Genomic DNA, 22175 nt, shown 5'->3' on the forward strand with positions numbered 1-22175 from the left:
CCTTGCCTGCATAACCACTTGCCTAGCGCATCCAGCTGCTGTTTTCCCCAGTGAAAGAGTGATCAATAAATGCTGAGGTTCTGGCTGCCTTATGGCTTTTTGCTCCCCAAGAACAACTGGACACCCCAGGTCTCCATTACTTCACATTCTCTTTGTCTTTTTTTCTCTTGCTGTGCACCACAACATCTGGCAAGAGGTTGGGGTCCACTGTAGGGATCCCTAATAACTTGTGTTGTGGAAGGGGTCACTAATAGCTAAGAGCATGTGTGAGAAAAACTGCTCACCTTATAGCAAAGAAGAAAAAGAGAAAGTGCCCAATGTTTCACAGTTCTCTTGAAGGGTCCATCAATCCACCCAACAATGACCTAAGAACCTCCCACTAGGGCCCACATCTTGAAGCTTCTACCACCTTCCAATAGTGTCAACCTGTGAATTATGATTTTAGCACATGATCCTTTGGGGACATTCAAATACAAACACTAGAAGCTTGTGTCCCCTAGTCAGCTGTCATGTCTGGAGACCTGAGCTGAGGACCAACGTCTTGTGTGTGTCTATCTGCCCACTGCTGGGAGCAAGAGAAGGAGTCCTGGCCACACCAGCCCACCAGATTCCCTCTGATGCTTCTGTAGTTCGGCAGCCAGAGCCCAGTATCATCTGTAGGAAATAAATGTCAAATCCAACCCTAAGCAATGAGAACTGTCTCACTCCCTGGAGAATGACACTAGGCTAAGATGGCCTGCTGTAGGACCCCTGCCACTTTTCCACACCTGTGAATAGGCTTATGGAGGATTATTTATAATGGGACCATTTTCTTCATATGTAACTTTATTTTTTTTAACGTTTAGTTTAGTTTTGTTATTTTATTTTGTTTACTTATGTGTCTGTGTGTGTTTGTGTGTGTGTGTGTGTGTGTGTGGCCAGCTCAGCCCACCAGGGGGCGGGGCTGGCTGGCATGTGGTGCTGGGGGATTGAACCGCGGTCCCTGTGCTTTGCTAAGCTTGTTCTAAGTAGGTGCTTTAGACCACTGAGCCATCTCACCAGCCCCCGTATGTAACTTTAGGTTTTCTCCCTTATCTCTCTTCCCATCCCTCCTAAAACAATCCAGCCTTCTTCAGCCACTGTCTTCATAGGATCTTCTGTTCCGTGTTGCTGGCACATCTTGTCTCGTTCTGATGATATCTCCCTGTCACTCAGGATTTGGCTCCTAGTCAGGTACCAGTCCCCTTGTAGTCTTCTTTCTGCTGTAGCTCCCTATATTTATTATTGCCCTAGAGAATAACAGATCAGGTTTAATGAAACTGGCAAAGGAGGCAAGAAATGCAAATGAGAAGGTGAGTGGCTAGGAACATGGCAGTGAACAGAGATGGTGAGGAAATTTTAAGGGGATGTTTGGTCTAACCTGTAGCCTACAGAGGGAGGACATAGGTTCGCAAGAGAACACGTGGACCATACACTTCAGTATAAATCAGACACTACAGTTTATTAACACTAGATGATTATCTTCTTGAAATATCGAAATGACCCTACATGAAATGTGATCTTGCACTACGTGGACAAGCACAGGCGAGGTGCCCAGGCTGGAGGGTCAGCTCCTACACGGATGAATCATGTGGCTGCTCTCAAATCATTTAATTGCTTGTGGTCTTAGCTCTATCATCTGTAAAACACAAATATTCATGACTGTGTAAAATGGAACAAATGCCAAGAGCCTAATGTCACGGAGGGCATCTATAAGCCACTTTATAATTTTTACTTCTCATGAGCATCCCCATTCCATTTATAAGAAATAAAAGATCTCCAAATTAAAGTTTTTTCAGTGAAATAAACCAACAACCAAGTGTAGATACAACCCACAGAATGGGAAAACATTTTTTACCAGCTATTCCTCTGACAAAGAGCTAAACATCTAGACTATATAAAGAATTTTTTAAAAATTAGACCCCCAAATTTAAAAACACAATCCAAAACTAAGTATCTGAAATGAATAGACACCTCCCATCTCAGGTGAAAAATTACAAATAGCAAACAAATATACTGGTCATTCAACAGATGCAAATTAAAACAAGATGTAAGGTTTCATCTCATTCCAGAAAGAATGACTATCATCAAGACACTGACCAATAACAAATGCTGTTCAGGCCATGGGGGAAAAGAAACCCTTCTACATTGTTGGTGGGAGTGTAAATTCGTACAACCACTACAGAAATCATTATGGAGATTGCTCAAAAATGAAAACAAGAGGTTCCATTTGAACCAGCTGTTCCTCTTCTAGGTATCTACACAAAAGAGTGAAAAGCATCATACCACAATGATATATTTGTATTCATGTTTATAGCAGCGCAATTTATAGTAGCTGAATCTTGCAAACAGTCCAAAGTGTGGCATTTATATACAATGGACTACTACTCTGCCACAAAAAAAGATAAACTTGAGTAAGCTTCTGGAAATGGATGTACCTTGAGACCATAATGATAAGTGAAATAAGTCATACACACAAGTTTAAATACCACATTGTTTCTCGTGTGTGAGAAACCCAAAGGATATATAAGGAGCAAAACTTATGATACAGAGACATAGGAGGAACATATTCATATGGGAACAAGGATGAGGGAGAGAGTAAGGAAAGAAGAGTAAATGGATTTAAAAAAAGAACTGACTGGAAATAAAAGAAAAAAGAACTGAAGAAAAGAAATGAAATATAACTTTTGCAAACTGAGGAGGAAGAAGGGTTGAAGGGGGAAAAGGAAATGGGGAAAAAAGAATTAAGACATGTCATATGGAGGTACAAATTCTCGATGATGAGAGTAATCATTATGTATGGCAAATGTGTGCTAATGAAAACAAAGGACCAGTAACTTACCCAAGAAACACCCTAGAATAAGCAAGTTGACCCTCAATTAATCGACTTCGTAATGACAGAACACAAGATCTTATCCATAGAGTGCAATTGCCCATGTGACTCGAGACTTCTGGGGGTCATCAGATAACCAGGTACTAACCCTAAGACAGCAGATGGATTTATATCTCTATCTAGAAACTTTATACCTGATCATATGATCTTTCAAAATGAGAGCTAAGTAAAGACACAGAAGACATAAAAAGACTCAGAGCTTCCCACATAAATTTATTTTTAAATTTTTTTGAAAAATTATTCCAATGAGAATAAAAATGAACCTCAAGAAAAGATTAGGACTTTTTTTTTTTTTTCCAGAACCGGGGCTTGAACTCAGGCCCTTGCGCTTGCCAGGCAAGCGCTTATTCTACTGAGCTATCTCCCTGGCCCCTCAGAAAAGATTAGGAATACAATAAAGATGACTACAGAAATGTCTACCATACTGCTTTTCTTCATCATCCTTAAAAATGCAAATATCTAAAGAACAATAAAAAATTCTTGGGCATAGTCAAGAGTATCTGGACTGTGCTGAGAACCCTCTGAGGAGAATGTAACTACATAACCAATGCACTTTTACTGGAAAATGTGTAAGTAAACTGACTTTGGCTAGAACTTCCAAAACACTCTGACAAGAAGCTCAGAATATCCTCTCCCCAGAAGTCATGACAGAGTCCCCAGTTCCATAACAAGAGAGTGTAAGCTTATTTGTTATTTTTCTTTCCTTTCTTATACAGCTAAATATCTTGAAGATAATTAAGTAGACAATAAAAGAAGTCTGGAAGCTGGGAAGAAGAAATCAGAGTGACTAGGGACTGCAACAATTGAGCAATAAAATGATGGATTCTCTGTGTTTATTTAAATTCCCCATACCAAGAACTTAGTGACAGAGAGGCCTGAAACCTAATTTCACACACACACACACACACACACACACACACACAGCTCTCTCTAGCAATGGGACAAAAATATCCCAAAAGAGACCTATGATGAGCCACAACCTTCACTCCACAACTGAGTCACCCAAAAGCAGACCCAATGCTCACTGCTAGTATCTTAAACCCACGAGCAATGGCTTCTGATACCTCTTCCTCAACAGAAGGAATCTTGCAGTGATGGTACAGTTATTTATCTTGATCATAGTGGTGTTTCCATGAAATTCTGTATTTGATAAAATTGAGATACACAAACTGAATGTATACAATTGATGAAATCTGAATAAGCCTTGGATTATAGCTTTATTGTTTTTATATTATACTTTAATTATATGTAATATTAACTGGGTGAAAGCTGCATAGGGCCTCCTTGTACATTTCCTCTTGTGTGTAATTAATTCTAAAATTCCTTAAACTAGGCATGGTGATGTATGCATGTAATCCCAGCACTGGGAGGCTGAGATAAAAGGACCATGAGTTTAAGACCAGCCTGAGCTACATGGTGACAGCCTGGGCAATGTAGAGAGACTCCCACTACAAAAAAGTAATACTAAAACTGGTCAAGACCCATGAGTAACAGTCTTCCTATAAAAATTAGTAAAATGGGTACAAACTAAAAAGTCTATTTGAATTTTACTAGTTTTACATACACTCATATGTAGTTGTATGTAGTTTTTGTACATGTAGAGCATAGGACGACATCTTAAGGTGTCAAGATTGAGTTGTCCTCAGTGGCATAAGTGCCTGCCTGGCAAGCACAAGGTCTTGAGTTTGATTCCCCAGTACCACAAAAAAAGATGGAGTTGTCTGCTTTTCTCTAACCTCCAAGTAAATTAGAAATCTCTTGTACTTCACCACACATGGATTTCACCAACTTCACCACAATGCCATATTTTCAATGAGTGGGAAAGGTTTGATATGGTTTGGGTTCTGTATGAATGGGGAAACTGGTATAGGATGGTATTTTAAATTATTGTTCTCCTTGGTGTTTCTGCTTAAAACATACAAGGTAGAATGAAACATTTTATGTTCAGTGTTTTATGACATCTATCAAAGGGAATCTCCAGAACTATGGTGCTTAGAGTGACCCCTGAGGAGGATAAAAATATTCTGGATAACTCCATCCTGAAACCTACACTTATCTCTCAGGGGGATATGGGACTTTCTGACTTGCTTAGTGGGCCAGGGATGTCTCCTTGACCTCCTCCTCATAGCCTGAAGGCCAATCAATCAAGTCTATCCCCTCCAAGTGAGTCAGGAAATCCATTAGTCTCCTAGTGCCCTAGTGCCCTAACCCAGTGTTCCTTAGGCCCCGTCACAAGCTTGACGTAGTTTTAAGCCCTGAAGGCATACCCAGAGTAACGCTTCTTACTTCTCTTATTAACAATTTATCCTGCCGCTAAGATAAGTCCCAGGAGCAGGAGGGAATACTCAAATGCAGATCCCTTTATGTGATACTGATGTCTGAAAAGCAGTGCAAAGAACAATTAGGTCAACTGTCAGAGGACCCTAGTAAGTTTGAAGATGGGTTTCAGACTTTGATCTTTGCTTTTGATTTATCATGGCAAGACATTCAATTCATTTTGGGCAATTGCTGTACCTCAGATAAAATACACAAATCTTATAAGAGGCTAGGGACTATGCAGATGAGCAATATGCTTTGAAACTGAATGGAAAGCCCCATGAAACAGCTCTTCTCCTTTCAACAGGACTAAACTTGTAATATAATACTAGACACAGACTAGAAATGATGTCCGGTATGCTAGCGTCTGTTAACACAGAAATGAAAACGTGCATTAAAAAGTGATAAAGTGAGTGGGATCATTCAGAATACAGAAATCTAGCTATCTTCCATAACAGACTAGAAGTCATTCCTAAATATGTAGAAAAATACTCAATTGACTATACTTTTTCACTGTGCTTTTTAATATGTTCACAGGGATGGAGAAGCATTAGTGGGATACCATTTCATCTCTCCATCAGTCCCAAACATTTAGCGTCAGGTAGAAAAATTTCACATGGGTCCACAGACACTTTTGTCCCAATTGCTGAACAAAGCCTTTTCTGTATTCAACAACTGGGACCCGGCAGAGAGACAAGCAAGAAAAGCTAGGTTTATGCCTGTTGCAACTGGTGATGCTTTAAATTCACCCTGTAACATTCAAGGAAAAACCCAGGGACAGCCAAGAAAGAGCTCCAAGGACAAGAGGACTGGACACTGAGTACAAGATTGGACCAAGTCTCTACCATGGCCCTGTTCTAAATGTAAGCTGCATAATGTGACTAACTTGGTCATTGAAAGACTGATTGTCCCCAGGATGCCATCCTGAAATGTGTAGACATTCTAGTTTGTAACAACTCAGAAATTATCTAACTATTTTACTGTATAGATTCTCAACTTTTCTAGATTTCTAGCTAGCTCTTTCTAGCTAACAGGATATAAAAATCTACAAATAAAAGGCTTAGATATCCCTCCAAAAAGTACAATATCTGGGACATATTCTTACACCTGGGGAATGACAGCTGAACTAGGCACTGGATCAAGGATATCTGTATTCTTGGACTTCCTGCCATCGAACAACAGCTTCACTCTTTCCTGGGGATGGACAGCTTTTATAAGATCTGGCTCCCTAAATTTGGGCTAAAGGCAAAGCTGCTACATGAGCCTGTCAGTGATCTTGAGTCTGTGCCCTCAAATGAACAAAGGTGACTGACTACCTTTAAGGAAATAAAGAGGCCTTTACCCAGGCTGCAGCACTGGAAATATTTGACCTGCAGAAACCTTTCTTTCTCTATATATCAGGAAAAAGAGTCATTTGGGAGTGTTGACCCAGAGACTAGATAACTCAGATAACAAAGACCTGTCCCTCTAATACCCGAAAAAGGTATGGTTCGCTGATGGAAATAGCTTTGTCCAAGAAGGACACTGAGAGGCAGGTTATGCGACTGTCATCTCACAATAGGTCACTGATGCTAAACCTCTTCCTCCAGGAACCTCTGCTCAAAAGGCAGAATAATAGCATTAATGTTAGAAAAAGGCAGAAGTTCAATAGCTATACAAATACAAATTCCAAAGAGTTCATGGAACACAGTGGAAGGCCACAAAAACATTTCATGATTGCTTCCATATGGGAAAAGACGCTACACTGAAAGTGGTCACTTGAGTTTTCAAAGGATTATAACTAGTGGCAACCATCCAACTAGTCTCCTTATCTTACTCACCCCATGTCTACAATAACCCAAGAAAGCCTAATCCACTGTCTTTATTAGGACCTGTACAGCGGAAAGAGACATATCCTGTGAAGGACTGGCAATTAAACTACCCATATGCTGCCATGCAGAGGATTTAAACAGATGTTGGTCTTTTTTTTTTTCAGATGTTGGTCTTAATTAACACCTTTATACACTGGATTGAAGCCTATCCTACCCATTCAGAAGAGCCGATGGAGGTAATGAATCTGCTTTTTAAACAAATAATTCCTATATTTATTTGGACAACCCCAGTTCCTTCAGAGTGACAATGGACCTTCTTTTACCTTCCAAACAACTCAGATGGTGGCAAAGACTTTAGGAATAAATACCACCTCCATTGCTCCTGATAGCACCAACCTTGGGGAAAGATAGAGAAAGCCAATGAGTCACTAAAGCAAACTCTGATGATACTTTGCCAAGAGAAACCTCAGTCCTAGCTCCAATTGTTGCTAATAGTGCTCATGGGGGTTCATAACATGCCCAAAGCAGGGCTAAGTTGTAGCCCATGAGATAGTACATGGGAAGCCATGTACTTCCCAGAGACATGACACCCAGAGAACATGAGGTTATTTCAATATCTTATTAATCTAAACCAAGTACAGAGGTTATCCAAGCACAAGGGCCTGAGTTCAATCCCTGGTTCCACAAAGAAAAAGATAAATCAAATCTATGGGAACAACATCCTGCCAGCTCATGGCCCAGAGGGACCATCTACTCTGTCCTGGAGACCAAGTGCCCCTAAAAACTGGGTGAGGGGGGACACACACTACCTAATTAAAGATAAAATGAAAGGACCTCTTCTCAGTGATCCCTACCATATCCACTGCAATAAATGTGGCAGAGATAGATAATTAGATTCATCATTGTAGAATAAAACCAGTCCCATCTGAACTGTCTGAAAAACAAGCACCCAAAAGGAGAATGTTACTCCTGTGACCCACTATAAGACTTGAGATTTCTCTTCAAAAAACAAGACCCCAGCACTTCCACAGTAAGTATGGAAATCTGATATGTTTCTCATATTTGAACTCATAGTGAAACTTAATGGACACTTCTGTTATTGCTTTCTGATAGGATTTTCTTTCTTAATCCAAGACAGTGAGGCACAATACCCCAAGATAGTTTGTGAGCACATAATCCCCAGTAGCATAAACAGAGATAGTGCAGGAGGAAGAGAGGAGCAAAAAAACAAAAACACATGCAACAAATAGAAAATAATTAGTAAAATTAAAAATTGATATCAACCATGTCAACAATTACATCAACGGTGAACATATTAAAAAACACAGTGAAAAAGTATAGTCAACTGAGTATTTTTCAAAGGCAGAGTTTAATTATATGCAGACTATAAGAAACAGTTCATAGGGGCCAGGAAGATGGCTCTGTGGAATAAGCGCTTCCCTGGCAAGTACAAGAGCCTGAGTTCAATCCCCGGTTCTGGGGGGCGGGGGGAGGGGAAGAAACAGTTCAGATTAAAAATGCATGTATGTCAATAAAACAGTGCTTATAGAAAAATCTATAGATTTCAACACTTGTATTATAAAAGAAAAACATCTCAAATTCATAGCCTAATTAAGAAAATAGTAAAAGAGAAAACTAAGCCCCAAAGAAATATAGAATGAAATAATAAAAATCAAAACCAAAATGATTTTTTTGTACTGGAGATATTGAGCCCAGGGTCTTCACACTGAGCCATGTCATCACAGCCCTTTTATTTTTACTTTGAGGCGGAGGGGTCTTACCAAGTCACTAAGCTGCCCAGGTGAGGCTGAAACACGATTCTCTTGCCCCAGCCAGCCAGGCACACACCACTAAGTATGGTTCTTTAAAAAAAAATCAGCACAATTAACAAATCTTTTTCCATACTGACCAAAATGACAGCAAAAGTGAGAATGATAGAGTTAGATAGAAGGATAGAAATGATGCTATTGGGAATTATCTTTTCCAGGATCTTACTGTCTTGTTCAAAACTTGCATGGAAGACTTGATGAATGTAGAAGTTTAATTGTGTTTGGGGCAAAATAAGAAGAAAATAAGCACAAAAAAAGTGATCAAGAAGGGGCTGGGGAGATGGCTCAGTGGAATGAGCGGCTTCCCTGGCAAGCACAAGTGCCTGAGTTCAATCCCCGGTTCTGAAAAAAAAAAAAAAAAAAAAAGTGATCAAGAAGAAAAAGTGTTCTTCAGAGTGCATATAGGCAATTTAGAGTAGGAAAAGAAGTACAGCCTCAGAGTGCAGCAATGTGGGCTGGCGAAAAGGCACACAGCAGCCAGAAGCTTAATAGCCACCGTCTTTTATATCCTCCTGACATCAGCCCTAAGCCATCCGTTCATCAAACACCCACTTCATCTCAGATGATTAGTGTCAGGTGTGGGGCTCAGCTTGCTCTTGTGAAAATCCTATGCCAGAAGAATTAAAGACCACAATTTCCCTGATTGGTATCAGATGCAGGGCAAAGAAGCTGAATCTCCATGTTAACAAGTCTCCATGACTGGCAGGTCACACCCAATTTCTCCAGCCACTTTGCTATATCCTAATCTCCTGTCTCATTTCTCCTTGAGAAAAATAAATCCTCATAATTCTTTATGGTTGCTGAAGGAGTGGAGATATCTATCCTCATATAGCTAATTCCTACTAAAGGGGACCATAGGCCCCACCTACTGGGAATTATGTAGTCTCTAACTATTTTAGGATGATGTAAACCTGTAAGGAGCCTCTGAAGGCAAAAGTATGCTAGACAGGCTACCAGTGTCTACCTAAACTGTGATGGTTTAGGGGTCATTAGTGACTCTATCCATAATCTTGCTTTTTGAAAAGAAGCCCTAAGTCTTCTAGAGATTCACAGGAGTAGTCTTAGTCCTGTGAAAATTCAAATGAACACTTCCCATGTCATTTTTATAGCTTGCCAGTACATCTCTTGAAGAAGAGTCAGAGTGGTTCCTCAGGAACTGGGAACAAGGCTAAGGTCTTGAGGCAATGGAAAGCTGCTTTCCCGCTTCTCTACCGGCCTTTTCCTTTCCCAGACAGACTTTAGGCCTCTCTTTTTGTTGTCTAATTCCAGTAATGACAGGAATTTCTCCTTCAGATCCTGTTCTTTCATTTAGTCAGTGTGTTAAAGCAGGAAAAGACCAGCTGATGTTAACAAATCACTTTGGAACAAGTGTTCAAAAATACTATGTTCACAAATCCAATGCAAAAAATGGCTAGGAATATAGGAGACAATGACAGATGAGGAGCAGGCTGAACACTAGGGTGCCAAGACACACAGGTTGTTTCAGTTTTGTATAGAAAAAAATCTGAAGGCCTATATAAATAAAATAACAGATATTTATTTATTTATTTATTTGTATTTAGGACAGGGTCTACAGGGTCTCACTGCATAGATCAGAGTCTAAGTGATCCTCCTGTTTACAGCCTCCCAAGGGCTGAGATTATAGGTGCGTGCCACCACACAGGGATTGGACTCCTGGCCCCTGCGTCTGCCTAAACAGGCACTTTAATCCTCTGAGCTATTTGACTGGCCAAAATAACAGAATTTTAAGAAGTTGTTTGGACATGAGATTATGGTTTGGGAGCATAAAAACTGCTCAGTGAATCACACAGCCTCTCAGCTTTTCAATCTTATAAGTGAAAGTCAAAACCTATGCTTTCAGAGAACTTGGGACTCAAGTTAGGTACGCTACATGTTTCAAAATTCAGATAATTACTTCAGATTCCCTCCTCTCGCACCTTCAATTGGCAGGATGAGTGTTTCCTAGGTGGCCAAGGCAGCTGCAGAAGGGCTCCACCCTGATCTCCTTTTTCTCAAGTGACTAATGGAGCCTTAGGAACTTCCACCTTCCTAATGAGTCAGTGGGCCACTAACCTTGGAGAGTCCCAAGGTTGAGGGAGCCATTGGGTGTTCCACTCTTCTAGGAAAGCATTGGTGACATTTTCAGAACTTCAAGCAGAGATATCTACCTAGTAAGTACTTGATTATCACAAAGGTGCTTCATGAACTCACAATCCTACCACCTTCCTTAGGGGATGCCCTATGCAGGACCTCAGACCTAGTTTTCTGCCTCCATAATAAATATCCCAAAACATATGCTACAGATTCCAGCAATCTTGCCCTTAGGCAATCCTTCAACAGTGTGAAACATTTGACCTAGCTATTCAAAAAAAAAAAAAAAGAACAATTTATATCTACTATTAAAATATGCTTTGGTCCAGTGTAAATTTGGAAATGGGGAGAGATGGCTAAAGTGTGGCAGTTTGAATTAAAATTCTATTTTGCAGTTAGATTGTTTATGCAAAAAGTATAGTAACTGAAGTTCTCTCTGAAGCTTTTGTAATTATCCCAGAAAGTATGCTAATTAAAGAGGCCCCTGAGGAAGAGGAAGTTGATATCACTGATGGCCACTTGTCTCTTTGGGAAATACAGGTTGCACCCACCTGCTTAATGAAAGCAACCACACTGGTGGAGCCCTCAAACTCCTCTTATCATTCTCAGATGGTAGATACTCAGGAACTCCATTAGACCCCTATGACCCAATTGCTGATAATAGCCTTTTCTGTGTTCAGCAGAATGTTGAATGCTCAAACAGGATGTAGAAGATTAAAAGAGAAAGCTGAGGAAATATGGCCAAAATCATAGCTGTCATGCTTGGCAAAGGTTTACACACACCCTGGTCACCTAAGGGAAAACACAGGACAATTTTTAAATGTCCTTGATTTAAATGAAAGAAGACTAGAACAGGGCATGCAACTTCACCAAACCACCAGCAGAATTGTCTGGAATGACAGTAGAAGAAATTTAAAGTATTATATACAAGGCTATAGAGGACAGCAAAACAGAAATAAACTCATAGGTAAAAAAGAAATTAAGGGCATGATAAAAGACATGCTCAGCAAATATGGAGTAGACATAGATTTTAAAAACCGGAGGAGCATAGGAAAATAATGGAAACTATGAATGCCTAACATAGGAAACAAATGGAATCTGTGAAAAAGATTGAAATAGATATCTAGGAAATTAAAAATTCCATTGAAAGTTTGTAGAACTGAATGAAAATGGTGATAGAATATTAGACCTAGAAGATAGGATTTCAGTTAGCAACCACAAAAAGGAAGACCTCTTTAAAATATCAATGGACCATGAAAAAAATAATATAACAACTGCAAAACAATGCAAAGAAGAACAACATAAGATTGGAATAATGAAAATGCAGGAGCCAGTACTAACATCATAAAAAAAAATTATTGAGGAGAAAGAAACAAATCACCTATTAAAAAGGCCCATCAGAATCAGTAGACTTCTCAACTCTTGTCAAGGTGAACTTGGAGCAAAGTATTTCAAGTCCTCAAAGAAAACAACTTCAACACAGATCAATGTATCCTCCAAAATTATCCTTCACAATTGATGCATAAATAAAATACTTCCATTACAAAGAACAATTGAAGAAATTCATGACCACTAAACCAGCTCTACATAGAATTCTGAAAAATAATGTACAAAGAGAAAAAAAAAAGCCCACAATTCCAAGAATACCAATAAAAAGAAGCTACCAGGCAAGGGAAGCAATTAAACAGAGAGGAAAGACAGGGACCTATCAACAGGAAAATTATATGACAAAACACATGTCTTCTAGAATCATAAATGTAAATTGTCTCAGTTCACCAATCACAAGAAATATACTGGCAGAATGGATCAAGAAACAAAATCCAACAATATACTACATATAAGAAACACATTTAACTCAATAAATAAATTCATAAGGGGCCAGCCAAATAGCTCAGTGGATTAAAGCACCTGCAAGCAAGCACAGGGGCTGGGGGCTTGATTCCCCGGCCTGCCATGCTGGACCCGCCCCAGGGGCATGCTGAGATGGCAATTGAGACTGGGCATGGTGGTGCACGCCTATAATCCCGGCTCTTGGGAGGCTGTAAACAGGCAGATCACTATGAGTCCAATCAAGTAGTGAGACACTGAACACCCTGTAGACCCTTCCCTATAATAAAAAAAAAAAAAAAAAAAAAAAATTATGGACTGAAAGTTAAGTGATGGAAAACAATACCCTATGCAACTGGAAACCAGAGAAAAGCAGGGGTAGTTATTCTATTTGCAGACAATGTGCACTTCAAGCCAACAGTGATCAAAAGAGATAAAGAAGGTCACTATGTTCTTCTTAAGGGAAAACTCCAAGAAGAAGAGAAAGTTATAAGTACATATGCACCAAATAAAGAGGCACCCACTGATATAAAACAAATATTAATATACATGAAAATCAAATAAGCACTAACACAATTATAATGGGGAACCCTAATACTCCATTACAATAAATAGATCAACTAGACAAAAAATCAACAACGAAATATCAAAACAGAACTAAATCTATAAACAAACTCTGTAGATGTCTGCAGAATGTTCCACTCTATAACATCAGCATATGCATTTTTCTCAAAGGCACATGGGATGGTATCAAAAATAGACCATATACTTAGCTACCTTAAGTAACTGCAAAGGGTTAGGGTTAGGGCTGGGGGGATAGCTCAGTAGAATAAGCACTTGCCTGGCAAGTACAAAGGCCTGAGTTCAATCCCTCGTTCTGCTAAATAAAAAACAAACAAACAAAAAAAGTAATTGCAAAGGAATTGAAAGTATCCCACACATATTATTGGACCACAATGTAATGAAATTGGAAATCAATGGCAAAAGAAACCACAAGAACTCCATAAACACATGAACTTAAATAACATCCTACTGAACAACAAATGGGGTCACAAATGAAATTAAAGAAGATATTAGACTTTTTTATAATTAAATTATAACACCAATACAACACATCAAAACTTATGGGACACAATGAAAGCAGTCCTATGACAGACATTTATAGTGGTTAATTCTTACATTGGAAAAGTAAAATGGTCAAATAAACAACTTAACATTGAAACTTAAACTTCTGGAAAAAGAACAAATCAAACCAAAGTTCATAGATGGAAGAAATTATAAAAATAAGAATAGAAAATAATGCAATTGAAACCAAGAAAACATTATAGAATAAATTAAGAGTTGAATCTTTGAAAGATTAAATAAAACTGACAAACCATTAGCTAACCTTATCAAAAAGAAAGAAAAGGCTCAAATTCATGCAATTAGGAATGAAAAGCATGGAATCAAAAGAGACCCTGTGGAAATCAGATCAATACCTACTCTGAGAAGATAGAAACACCGAAGAAATGGACAAATTCCTGGATACAGATGAGTTGCCAAAGCTGAATCAAGAAGATATAAAAAAATCTAAATAACACTACATCAGTCAATGAAATTGAAAATGTAATTAGCACACTACTGACAAAGAAAAGCCCAGGCCCTGATGGATTAACTGCTAGATTCTACAGGGAACTTGGAGAAGATCTAATGCCATTGCTCATCAAACTCTTACATGAGATTGAAAGGGAAACAACACCCCCAAAGTCATTCCTGAAAGCAAAAAACACACTGATCCCAAAACCAGAGCAGGAGCCAACCAAAGAAGAGAAGTATAGACCAATCTCACTAATTAACAGATGCAAAAATCCTCAATAAGATACTTTTAAACAGAATGCAACAAATCAAGAAGTTTATATGCCATGACCAAGTAGGATTCATCCCAGGGATGCAGGGATGGTTCAACATATGCAAATCAATAACTAATACACTTTCTCTTGCAAGGATCTTAACCATTGGGGTCAATCAGCCTAACAGTCTCCAGTAACCCAACCTCTGAGGTACACCTGGCAGAAAAGAGGGTGAGAATGGACCATTGTCTTTCAGGAGCTTCCTTGGAGGGGGTGGGTCTCTTGGGCTTCCTTAAGAGCAAAGCTGGACTCATGATCATCTCCCACTGTGTGGAGTAAAATACTGGGGAACAGACCTCCCAGTAGGCTAAGGAAAGTACCCTATTTCTTCACAACCAGACCAAATAGGTGAGCATCCAGAAGAATCAATCAACAGCCCACTGAGGCAGCTATGCCAGGAGGTTTTGAGAAGGCCATCAGGCTGGGCTTCTGAATCTTCCAGAAGCTCTCTGGATAGAAATGAGTGCTGAAACAGGAGAAAGAGCTAGTAGACAGCTCTGTGTGACTGTGGTAGACAGGTGAGAATCAGAAGAAGACTGCAGTCTATATGTGCTGAGTCTCACCCTTCAAGACTTTGTTGATCCACTGGATAGCAGCTCTCTTCTCTAAGTCAATGTCTTCAGCTGTCACATGACAGATGAGCTGGGGAAGTGGAGGCAGGATCACTGGGTCCTTTCTTCTACAGGACAGCAGAAGAATCTTTCGCTTGGGGGGCCTTGAAAGATCAGGTGGATTCGAGCAATGCTTCAGGTTTTGTTGGTGGCTTGATTGAGCATCTGTGACCTTTGCCTGCTGGCTTTCACTTTGTGGTACCACGGAGGCACAAGAGCTAGCCTGATGATCTTCCTGATTGGCTTTCTTTACAGGCACCAGAAAGTGGGATGAGCCTGGGCAGGGGAGCTCAGCAGGGCCTGCACCATTCCTCTTGGGCAGCAGTGGGAAACCCTGGGTAGAACTGTAGGAACTGGTGATTGCATTGCGCTTGCTGCATGAGCTCAGGAAGCAGCTCTGGGATTTTGTCATCAGACTATTCACTGAGCTCCCATAACAGGAATCCCTCTTCAGAGGCCCAGGCCTGGGCAGGAAGGAAGAGAGCACTCCGTTGACCATCAGGCGCCTAAATGCAGATCCGTTGCTCTCGGTGCCATCAGAAAGCGTTCTCCCATCCTCCTGCCTTTTGGGGACAGTCTTGCTCTCCTCCAGTATTGTAAACCTTTCCCTACTGTCTCCCAGGGAGGCGAGGTCTTTCTCTTCCTTGGCTGTCTCTGGTCTACTTTCCTCAAGGGCTCTCAGCCGAGATTGCTTTGCTTTGGGGACTGAGAAGATGCCGGTCCATGAAGGGCACTGAGTCAAGACTGCCGGCTCTAGAGCCAAACAGAGCTTGAGTTTACCCCTTGCAGAGGCCAAGCTTAGGATGGCTGCCCTGCACAGCATCCTGGAGCTGGGAGCTGATCGCGCCGGCTTCTTCTGATGGTCCCTCAAGGACGCGGGGGAGAAGACCCCCAGAAACACATACCAAGCCTGCTGGACCGAACTTCGCTGCCTATGGAAGATGATAAGCCGCCGACGGCGCTGACGACGCCCGGGAGAAGCCAAGGGATGCTCACAGGCCAGCCTGCGAGTCAAGCTCAGGGACAGCGCCCGCGAGTGAGTCTGGAAAGCGGAAGAAATGTGCCTGGCGGAGAGCAAGAGTGCGCGGCTCTGCGGCCTCTCCAGCTGGTCGGGGCCTGGCACAGTGGAAGGCCCCGAGCCAGGGCGAGCCCGGCTCAAGTAACTGCCCATAAAGGGCAGCTCTGCAGGTCGGGCTCTGCAGACGGAGTCAGCCGCCCAGTGGGGTTTCCGTTAACCGCAGGAGGACCCCGCCGCGAAGCCTGCTAAGGGGAGTGGGGCATGGGCCGCGAGCGAGCGAGCGTTGGAGCTCGAGCAGCGGAGCGCGCGGGGTGCGGGACCGGCGCCCTCGAGTCTGCCCTGCTGCGCGCGTGCGACTGGGCTGCGGGGGACTCTGGAAGGGAGCGCTCAGCACTGGAGTCACCCGTCCGCCCAGGCCTCGCCCCAGACCCGGGTGAAGAGTCGAGCAGGGCGGGAGGAAGGCAGCAGGGAACAGACCTGGGGGAGGCCTGCCCCCTGCACAAGCTGCAGCCAGGAGCACAAACACAGGGTCCTGCCTGCGCTCTGCGACAGGGCTAGAAAGCTCTGGGCTCGGAAAACGTGCAAAAGGCTTCTGCAGTTCAGGAGTCCGACTAGAAACTTTCAATAATACTGGTATCTTGGCTTCTGGATAATTTCTGGTATCAGACTGCCATGCTCCAAAACCTTTTCTATGCAACTGCCTCAGCCCTGCCTGGGCCCTTGGGGTCATTAGAGTTTTGCCTCTCTAGGCTGGTCAGAGGTCTCCTCCACGGTCCTGTCTGTTAACAGTGTTTTGTAAACTAGCCGGGGAGGCCGGACCAGGTTTGTACGCTCCATCTTCGAGTCAGTCCCCGATCAACCTCAGGCAGACTTCTATCATGATAGACGCTGGCGGATTCTCTAGTGCAAAGCAGCCGCTCTCTGGACCAGATGTTCGACGCTGACTCATGGGCCTTTTCACTCTTCCAGGCCAGCTCGCAATGATGTCCTTCCTCCTGGGTTTGCTGTACTTCATCCGTTGACAGGAGCAGTGTCTGGATTTCACTGTTACGGTCAGTTACTTTCGCCCTCTGGGTGACTGGTTCTGCAGCTCCAGTTTTCCCTTGGTGTTGACATGGTGGCTGGTCCAAGCTGTGTGCATTGCACTCACGTCATTAAGGAGTACCCGTGTGTGTATAGGGACAGAGCTCAAGGGGATCCCCCTCAACTCAGTCACTAAATCTAATGTGTAGAATTCGGCCTTGGGACATTGTGCTGGACTTGGTACCCCAACTCCTTGGGCTACTCAGACTCTCCAGATGAAGTCCAGCCCTCCCCAGGGTTCTCACCCTGGAGATAGGAAATCTTGTTTGATGGAGAAATAGCAAGGCCCATCAAGAAAGCAGGTAACAGGATCACAGCTGCAAGAATGGCCTCTATCTCTGAAACCTTGGTATTGGAAGGTCAGGAAAGGGACTTGATTGCATCATGGTTTGGGGCTTTTGCAAGGGGAACAACATCATACAGGACATATTTTATAAGGAATCACCCAAGAATCATATACAAGTGCAGAAAATCTGTCCACACACTAAACACTAAAGAATCCAACTTAGGGCCTGGATCCTAAAATCCTGTATGAGTCCAGCTAAAGACCTAAAGCTCACAACAGTGCCTCTCACAAGTCCAACTGGAGATCTAGAGCCCACAGCAAAGTCTCATGCAGGCCCACTTCCCAGATCTGTGCTACAAAGGCCCAAAGATCAGTGATGGAAGCTAGGAAGTCTGTGCTAATGGGATGAAGTTTCTATGCTAGCAGGCTGAGGAATCTGAGCTGGAGCCAAGAAGCAATGCTCAGGGGGAAGCAGAGCTCCCCAAACATATGACAGCCATCCTCAGCAACAGTGAGGTCCTGAGCTCCTCCAGCGATGAGGAAAGCTGAGTTCCCATCAGGAAAGCCAACCCCACAAGCTTCTTTGGGAGGCTGAGCAGTGCACTATCTTCCAGAGTCAGGAAGCAATGCTCAAGGACCAGAACTCCCTCAAAATGAACTGTAGCCATTCTCAGCAACCCAAGCTCCTTCTCTGAAAAAAAAAAAAAAAAAATCCAAGTTAATCTGAAAAGCTAGCATGACAAGGTCACCAAGCAGAACATCCTGGGAGAACCAATAGCTTCCAAGAACTTCTCTAAAGAGCACCCCTAACCACATTCTGGCAACTTTTCCTGTTCTGCCTTTTATGCTGCTAGCAACAATCCTCAGGTGGGCCTCCTACACCTAGCACCATGCTATTTCAATTCAGCTGGATATAATAAGTTGACCACCAGTTATAAATCCAGGACAATAACAGATTTAGAATGATGTCACTCTTGAACCATCATATCTGTCACCAGCCTACTGTTTTTTTCAAAAAGAATAAAAAGGAATCAAGGATATCTGATTGGGAGAAAAAAAATCAAGGATGTCCGATTGAAGCAAACCAGGCTTCTAGTCATCTGCTTTACTCACCTGGGAGAGTTGTTACTTTTGTCACATTGCTGAGCCACAGTGATTCTGTTTGGAGAAAAACTTGATTTCCAGATACAAATGTAGGTGCACAGTGCCAAGGTGCTATCAGCGAGAGGATAGCAGATGGAGACTTCAAGCACAAGGAAAACAGACAACTGTGCCCTATTACATACATGTGCATGTGCACTCAAGAATTCAAGACTAGCTTCTATCCAGTCCCTCCAGTCCCTCCAGTCCCTCCAGCTCCTATCCAGTCCCCCCCAACATGATGCCAGCTCTCAACATAATTGGCCATGGAGCCTAGAGAGGAGCCCCAGCATGACTTCCAGTCTGACCCTCAAAACAGAGTCACTGCCTGTTCCCTAGGAAATAGGCTCCCTCTGGACCTCGGTTCTATAAGGAATTCCTTCTTCCTGTCTTATTTTGGAATTCTCTAGTGGGAAGGGCCTAATAGGCATCCAGAGATAAAAAGCTCAATTTCCCAGCCTGAGCTATGCTAGGAGAGATATGAATATGCAACTAAGATTTTTCTCTTGAGTAGAATTTCCTCTGTGAGGGCCTGCAGCTGTCCTTCCTATATACACAAATAGAGTAGGGGGATGCTTCCTAAAATAAATTAAGAAAAAAATACATGATAATTGTGTATATACTGCCACAATGTGAAATGGAATTATCCAGATGTTTGAAAGAGATTTTAAAAATAATTAAAATTATATAAAATTTCAACAAATTATTATGGCTAAACATTTAATCAAATTTCTTATTTAACCAAATAGTCAAATTTTTCATATTGACACATTAAATTTTGTTATGAACACATACATTTTCTATTTTTAAGTTTAGTTAAGTTTATTGGTACAGTTTAGGTATAGACAATGATCACATTCATCATAGGAATTTTGTATCTGCACATAATATACTTGATCTGTCCTTTTCCCCTTCCCATTCTCCTCCCATCCCTTTAAACCCTTTCCCTCTCCTTATTTCCAAAACTCTGTTTCCATTTTATCTTTCTTTTCTCATTTTTTCTTTTCCATTCCTTCCTTTTCTCTCCCCTCCTGCAGTTCCCCTCTCCTTTTGAATATTTCCCATTTCATCATATTTCTTGTATAAGTGGGTTCTTTATACTTCAGTTGCTCACACTGGAGAGACAAAGCAATATTTACACATGTGTCTAATCTATTTCATTTAAGAGTATGGTCTCAAGGTCCATCCATTTAGCAATAAGTGTCTCAAATTGATCCTTCTTTATAGCAGAGTAGTACACCATTATATTTTTATTTTTACTTATTTATTTATTGTTTTGGTGGAGCTGGGGATTGAATTCAGGCCCTTGCACTTGCCAGAGAAGTGCTTATTCCATTGAGCCATCTCCCTGGCCCCTACCATTATATTTTTAAAAGCATGCTAGGGAGATAGTTCAGCAGGATAAGCACCTGCCTCACAAGCACAAGGTCATGAGTTCGATTCCCAGTGCAAAACAAATAAGTAATCTTTTTTTAATCCATTCATTGAATGATGTATGTTTGGGCTGCTTCCAAGCTTTAGCTATTAAAAACTGTGCAACTATAAATATGGGTGCAATATATCACTGTGGTATGATGCTTTTGATTATTTGGGGAAAATACCAAGAAGGGGAAGAGGTGGGTCAAATGGGACCTCCAGTCCTAGTTTTTTGAGAAATCTTCACCCTGATTTCCACAGTGGTTGCACCAACTGACACTCCCACCAACAGTGGAGAAGGATTTCCTTTTCCTCACAACTCCACCAACATTTGATATTGGCTGATTTAGATGACAGCCATTCTTTCTGGGGTAAGATAGTAATCTCAGTGTTGTTTTAATTTGCATTTCTTGAAGAACCAATGATGTTGAACACTTGTTCATATACTTATCTTCCATTTCTATTTCTTCATGTAAGAAGTGTGTATTCATCTCCGATGCCCATTTTTGGATTGGGTCTTTGAATTTGGTGTGGGAGAATGATTTTTTTCTATTCTTTATATATTCTAGATAGAGGTCCTTTGTCTGAGAGACAGCTAGGAGGATCACAAGTTCAAGAATAGTATGCAAAATTTAACAAAACACTGTCTCCAATATAGATAAATAGGGCTGGGAAAGTAGCTCATCCCAGAACCACGAAAAAAAAAAGTTTCAAACATAAAACAATTAAGTGTGGCACTACTGTTTCTTAGTTATAATACCTAAAATATAAACAAGGAAAAACATATCATACTTCAAAGAACAGAGTTTTGCACCTGCTTAAGCAGATGCAAGGACCAGGTTTCAATCCCCGGCAAGGCACACTGAGACAGTGATTGAGACTGGACATGGTGGTGCACGCCTGTAATCCCAGCACATGGGAGGCTAAAAATAGGAGGATCCTTACAAGTCTGATGTGTGTGATGAAACCCTGTACTAAATATAGAAAATTAAAAATACAGTTTTTTCTCTTTTTTATATTTGCATTTTTTCCCAAATTGTTTATTGGTACATGTTTCTAGTACATGCACTTTACAATCATCTTGGGGAGTAGGTACATGTAGATAATACATGCTTGTTTCTTTTTTAATCCCTTTTCCCTTCCCTCCCAAAGAATGCTTTCAAGAAAGTAAAAGGACAATTCAAAAAATTAGAGAAGTAATTTTATTATAAAGTATTAGTATTCAGACTGTGTAAAAAGCTCCTACCAGTAAACAGTAAAAATGTAAACTAATGAAACATGACATGACCTAAGGACTTGTATAGAGGTTTTTCCAAAGAAGGTATACAAATGTCCAATACACACAGTAAAAGATGTTTAATGCGATTTGACTTAAGACTTAAAGTGCAAATGAGGACCACAATGAAGAGACTCAGCATAACTAAATAAAGGAGGAGTCATATTAGAGTTGCTCAAAGAAAATCATATAAAAACACAAGTAGGTGGAAGAAAAGAAGGGACCTACATCCTTCTGCCAAAGTCAACCTGAAATAAGAGACTTGTAGATCAAACAAAACAGATATATGACTTATGAAACAGTGATCTAGCCCATAGGGCTGCCAGTAGGTCACCCATTTGTGGGCAGAATATGCCCAAAATACTAACAAGCTTAAAAGAAGAAAAGAGGGGCTGGGGAGATGGCTCAGTGGAATAAGCACTTCCCTGGCAAGCACAAGGGCCTGAGTTCAATTGCCTGTTCTGCCAAAAAACAAAACAGAACACAAAAATAAAAGAAGAAAAGAAAGAAAAAAAGAGACTGAAAATGTGCAGCTAACTCGAGCCATACAGGATAGGTGTGAGATATAAAGTCTCCTGCCTCTTTTCAGGAGCAAGTAAACTGCTGCCTCCCAAAGCCACCAGGTTTCATTTTGTCCTGTGCTAGACACTTAACTGGAACCTCAAAGGGCC

General features: G+C 41.3%; 1 protein-coding gene across 2 annotated transcripts; it reads right to left on the reverse strand.

The window, feature by feature from the left end:
* Positions 1-1146: 1146 nt before the first annotated feature.
* LOC111816306 (nuclear envelope pore membrane protein POM 121-like) lies at positions 1147-16527 on the reverse strand. Of its 2 annotated transcripts, none has more exons than XM_023713242.1 (2): positions 15238-16527; positions 1147-1268 (listed from the first exon to the last, which is right to left on the reverse strand). In XM_023713242.1, the coding sequence occupies exons 1-2, from the start codon at positions 16454-16456 to the stop codon at positions 1261-1263; spliced, it is 1227 nt and encodes a 408-aa protein (XP_023569010.1). In that variant the 5' UTR covers positions 16457-16527; the 3' UTR covers positions 1147-1260. The 2 variants fall into 2 exon arrangements, with proteins under 2 accessions (XP_023569010.1, XP_023569009.1); XM_023713241.1 differs by lacking the exon at positions 1147-1268 and adding an exon at positions 1507-1657.
* Between the last annotated feature and the right edge of the window lie 5648 nt (positions 16528-22175).

The sequence above is a fragment of the Octodon degus genome, unplaced genomic scaffold (genome assembly GCF_000260255.1).
Source record: "Octodon degus isolate 3935 unplaced genomic scaffold, OctDeg1.0 scaffold00029, whole genome shotgun sequence".
In the NCBI taxonomy this organism is placed as follows: domain Eukaryota; kingdom Metazoa; phylum Chordata; class Mammalia; order Rodentia; family Octodontidae; genus Octodon; species Octodon degus.

What these genes read in the sequence shown, in the direction of transcription:
- LOC111816306 (XM_023713241.1), bottom strand. Translation starts at nt 16,456, where the DNA reads ATGGGCAGTTACTTGAGCCGGGCTCGCCCTGGCTCGGGGCCTTCCACT. An exon ending in GATCAACAAAGTCTTGAAGG is followed by an intron (nt 1,658 to 15,237) that starts GTGAGACTCAGC and finishes TGTGTTTTACAG; the next exon opens with ATGATAGAGCTAAGACCACA.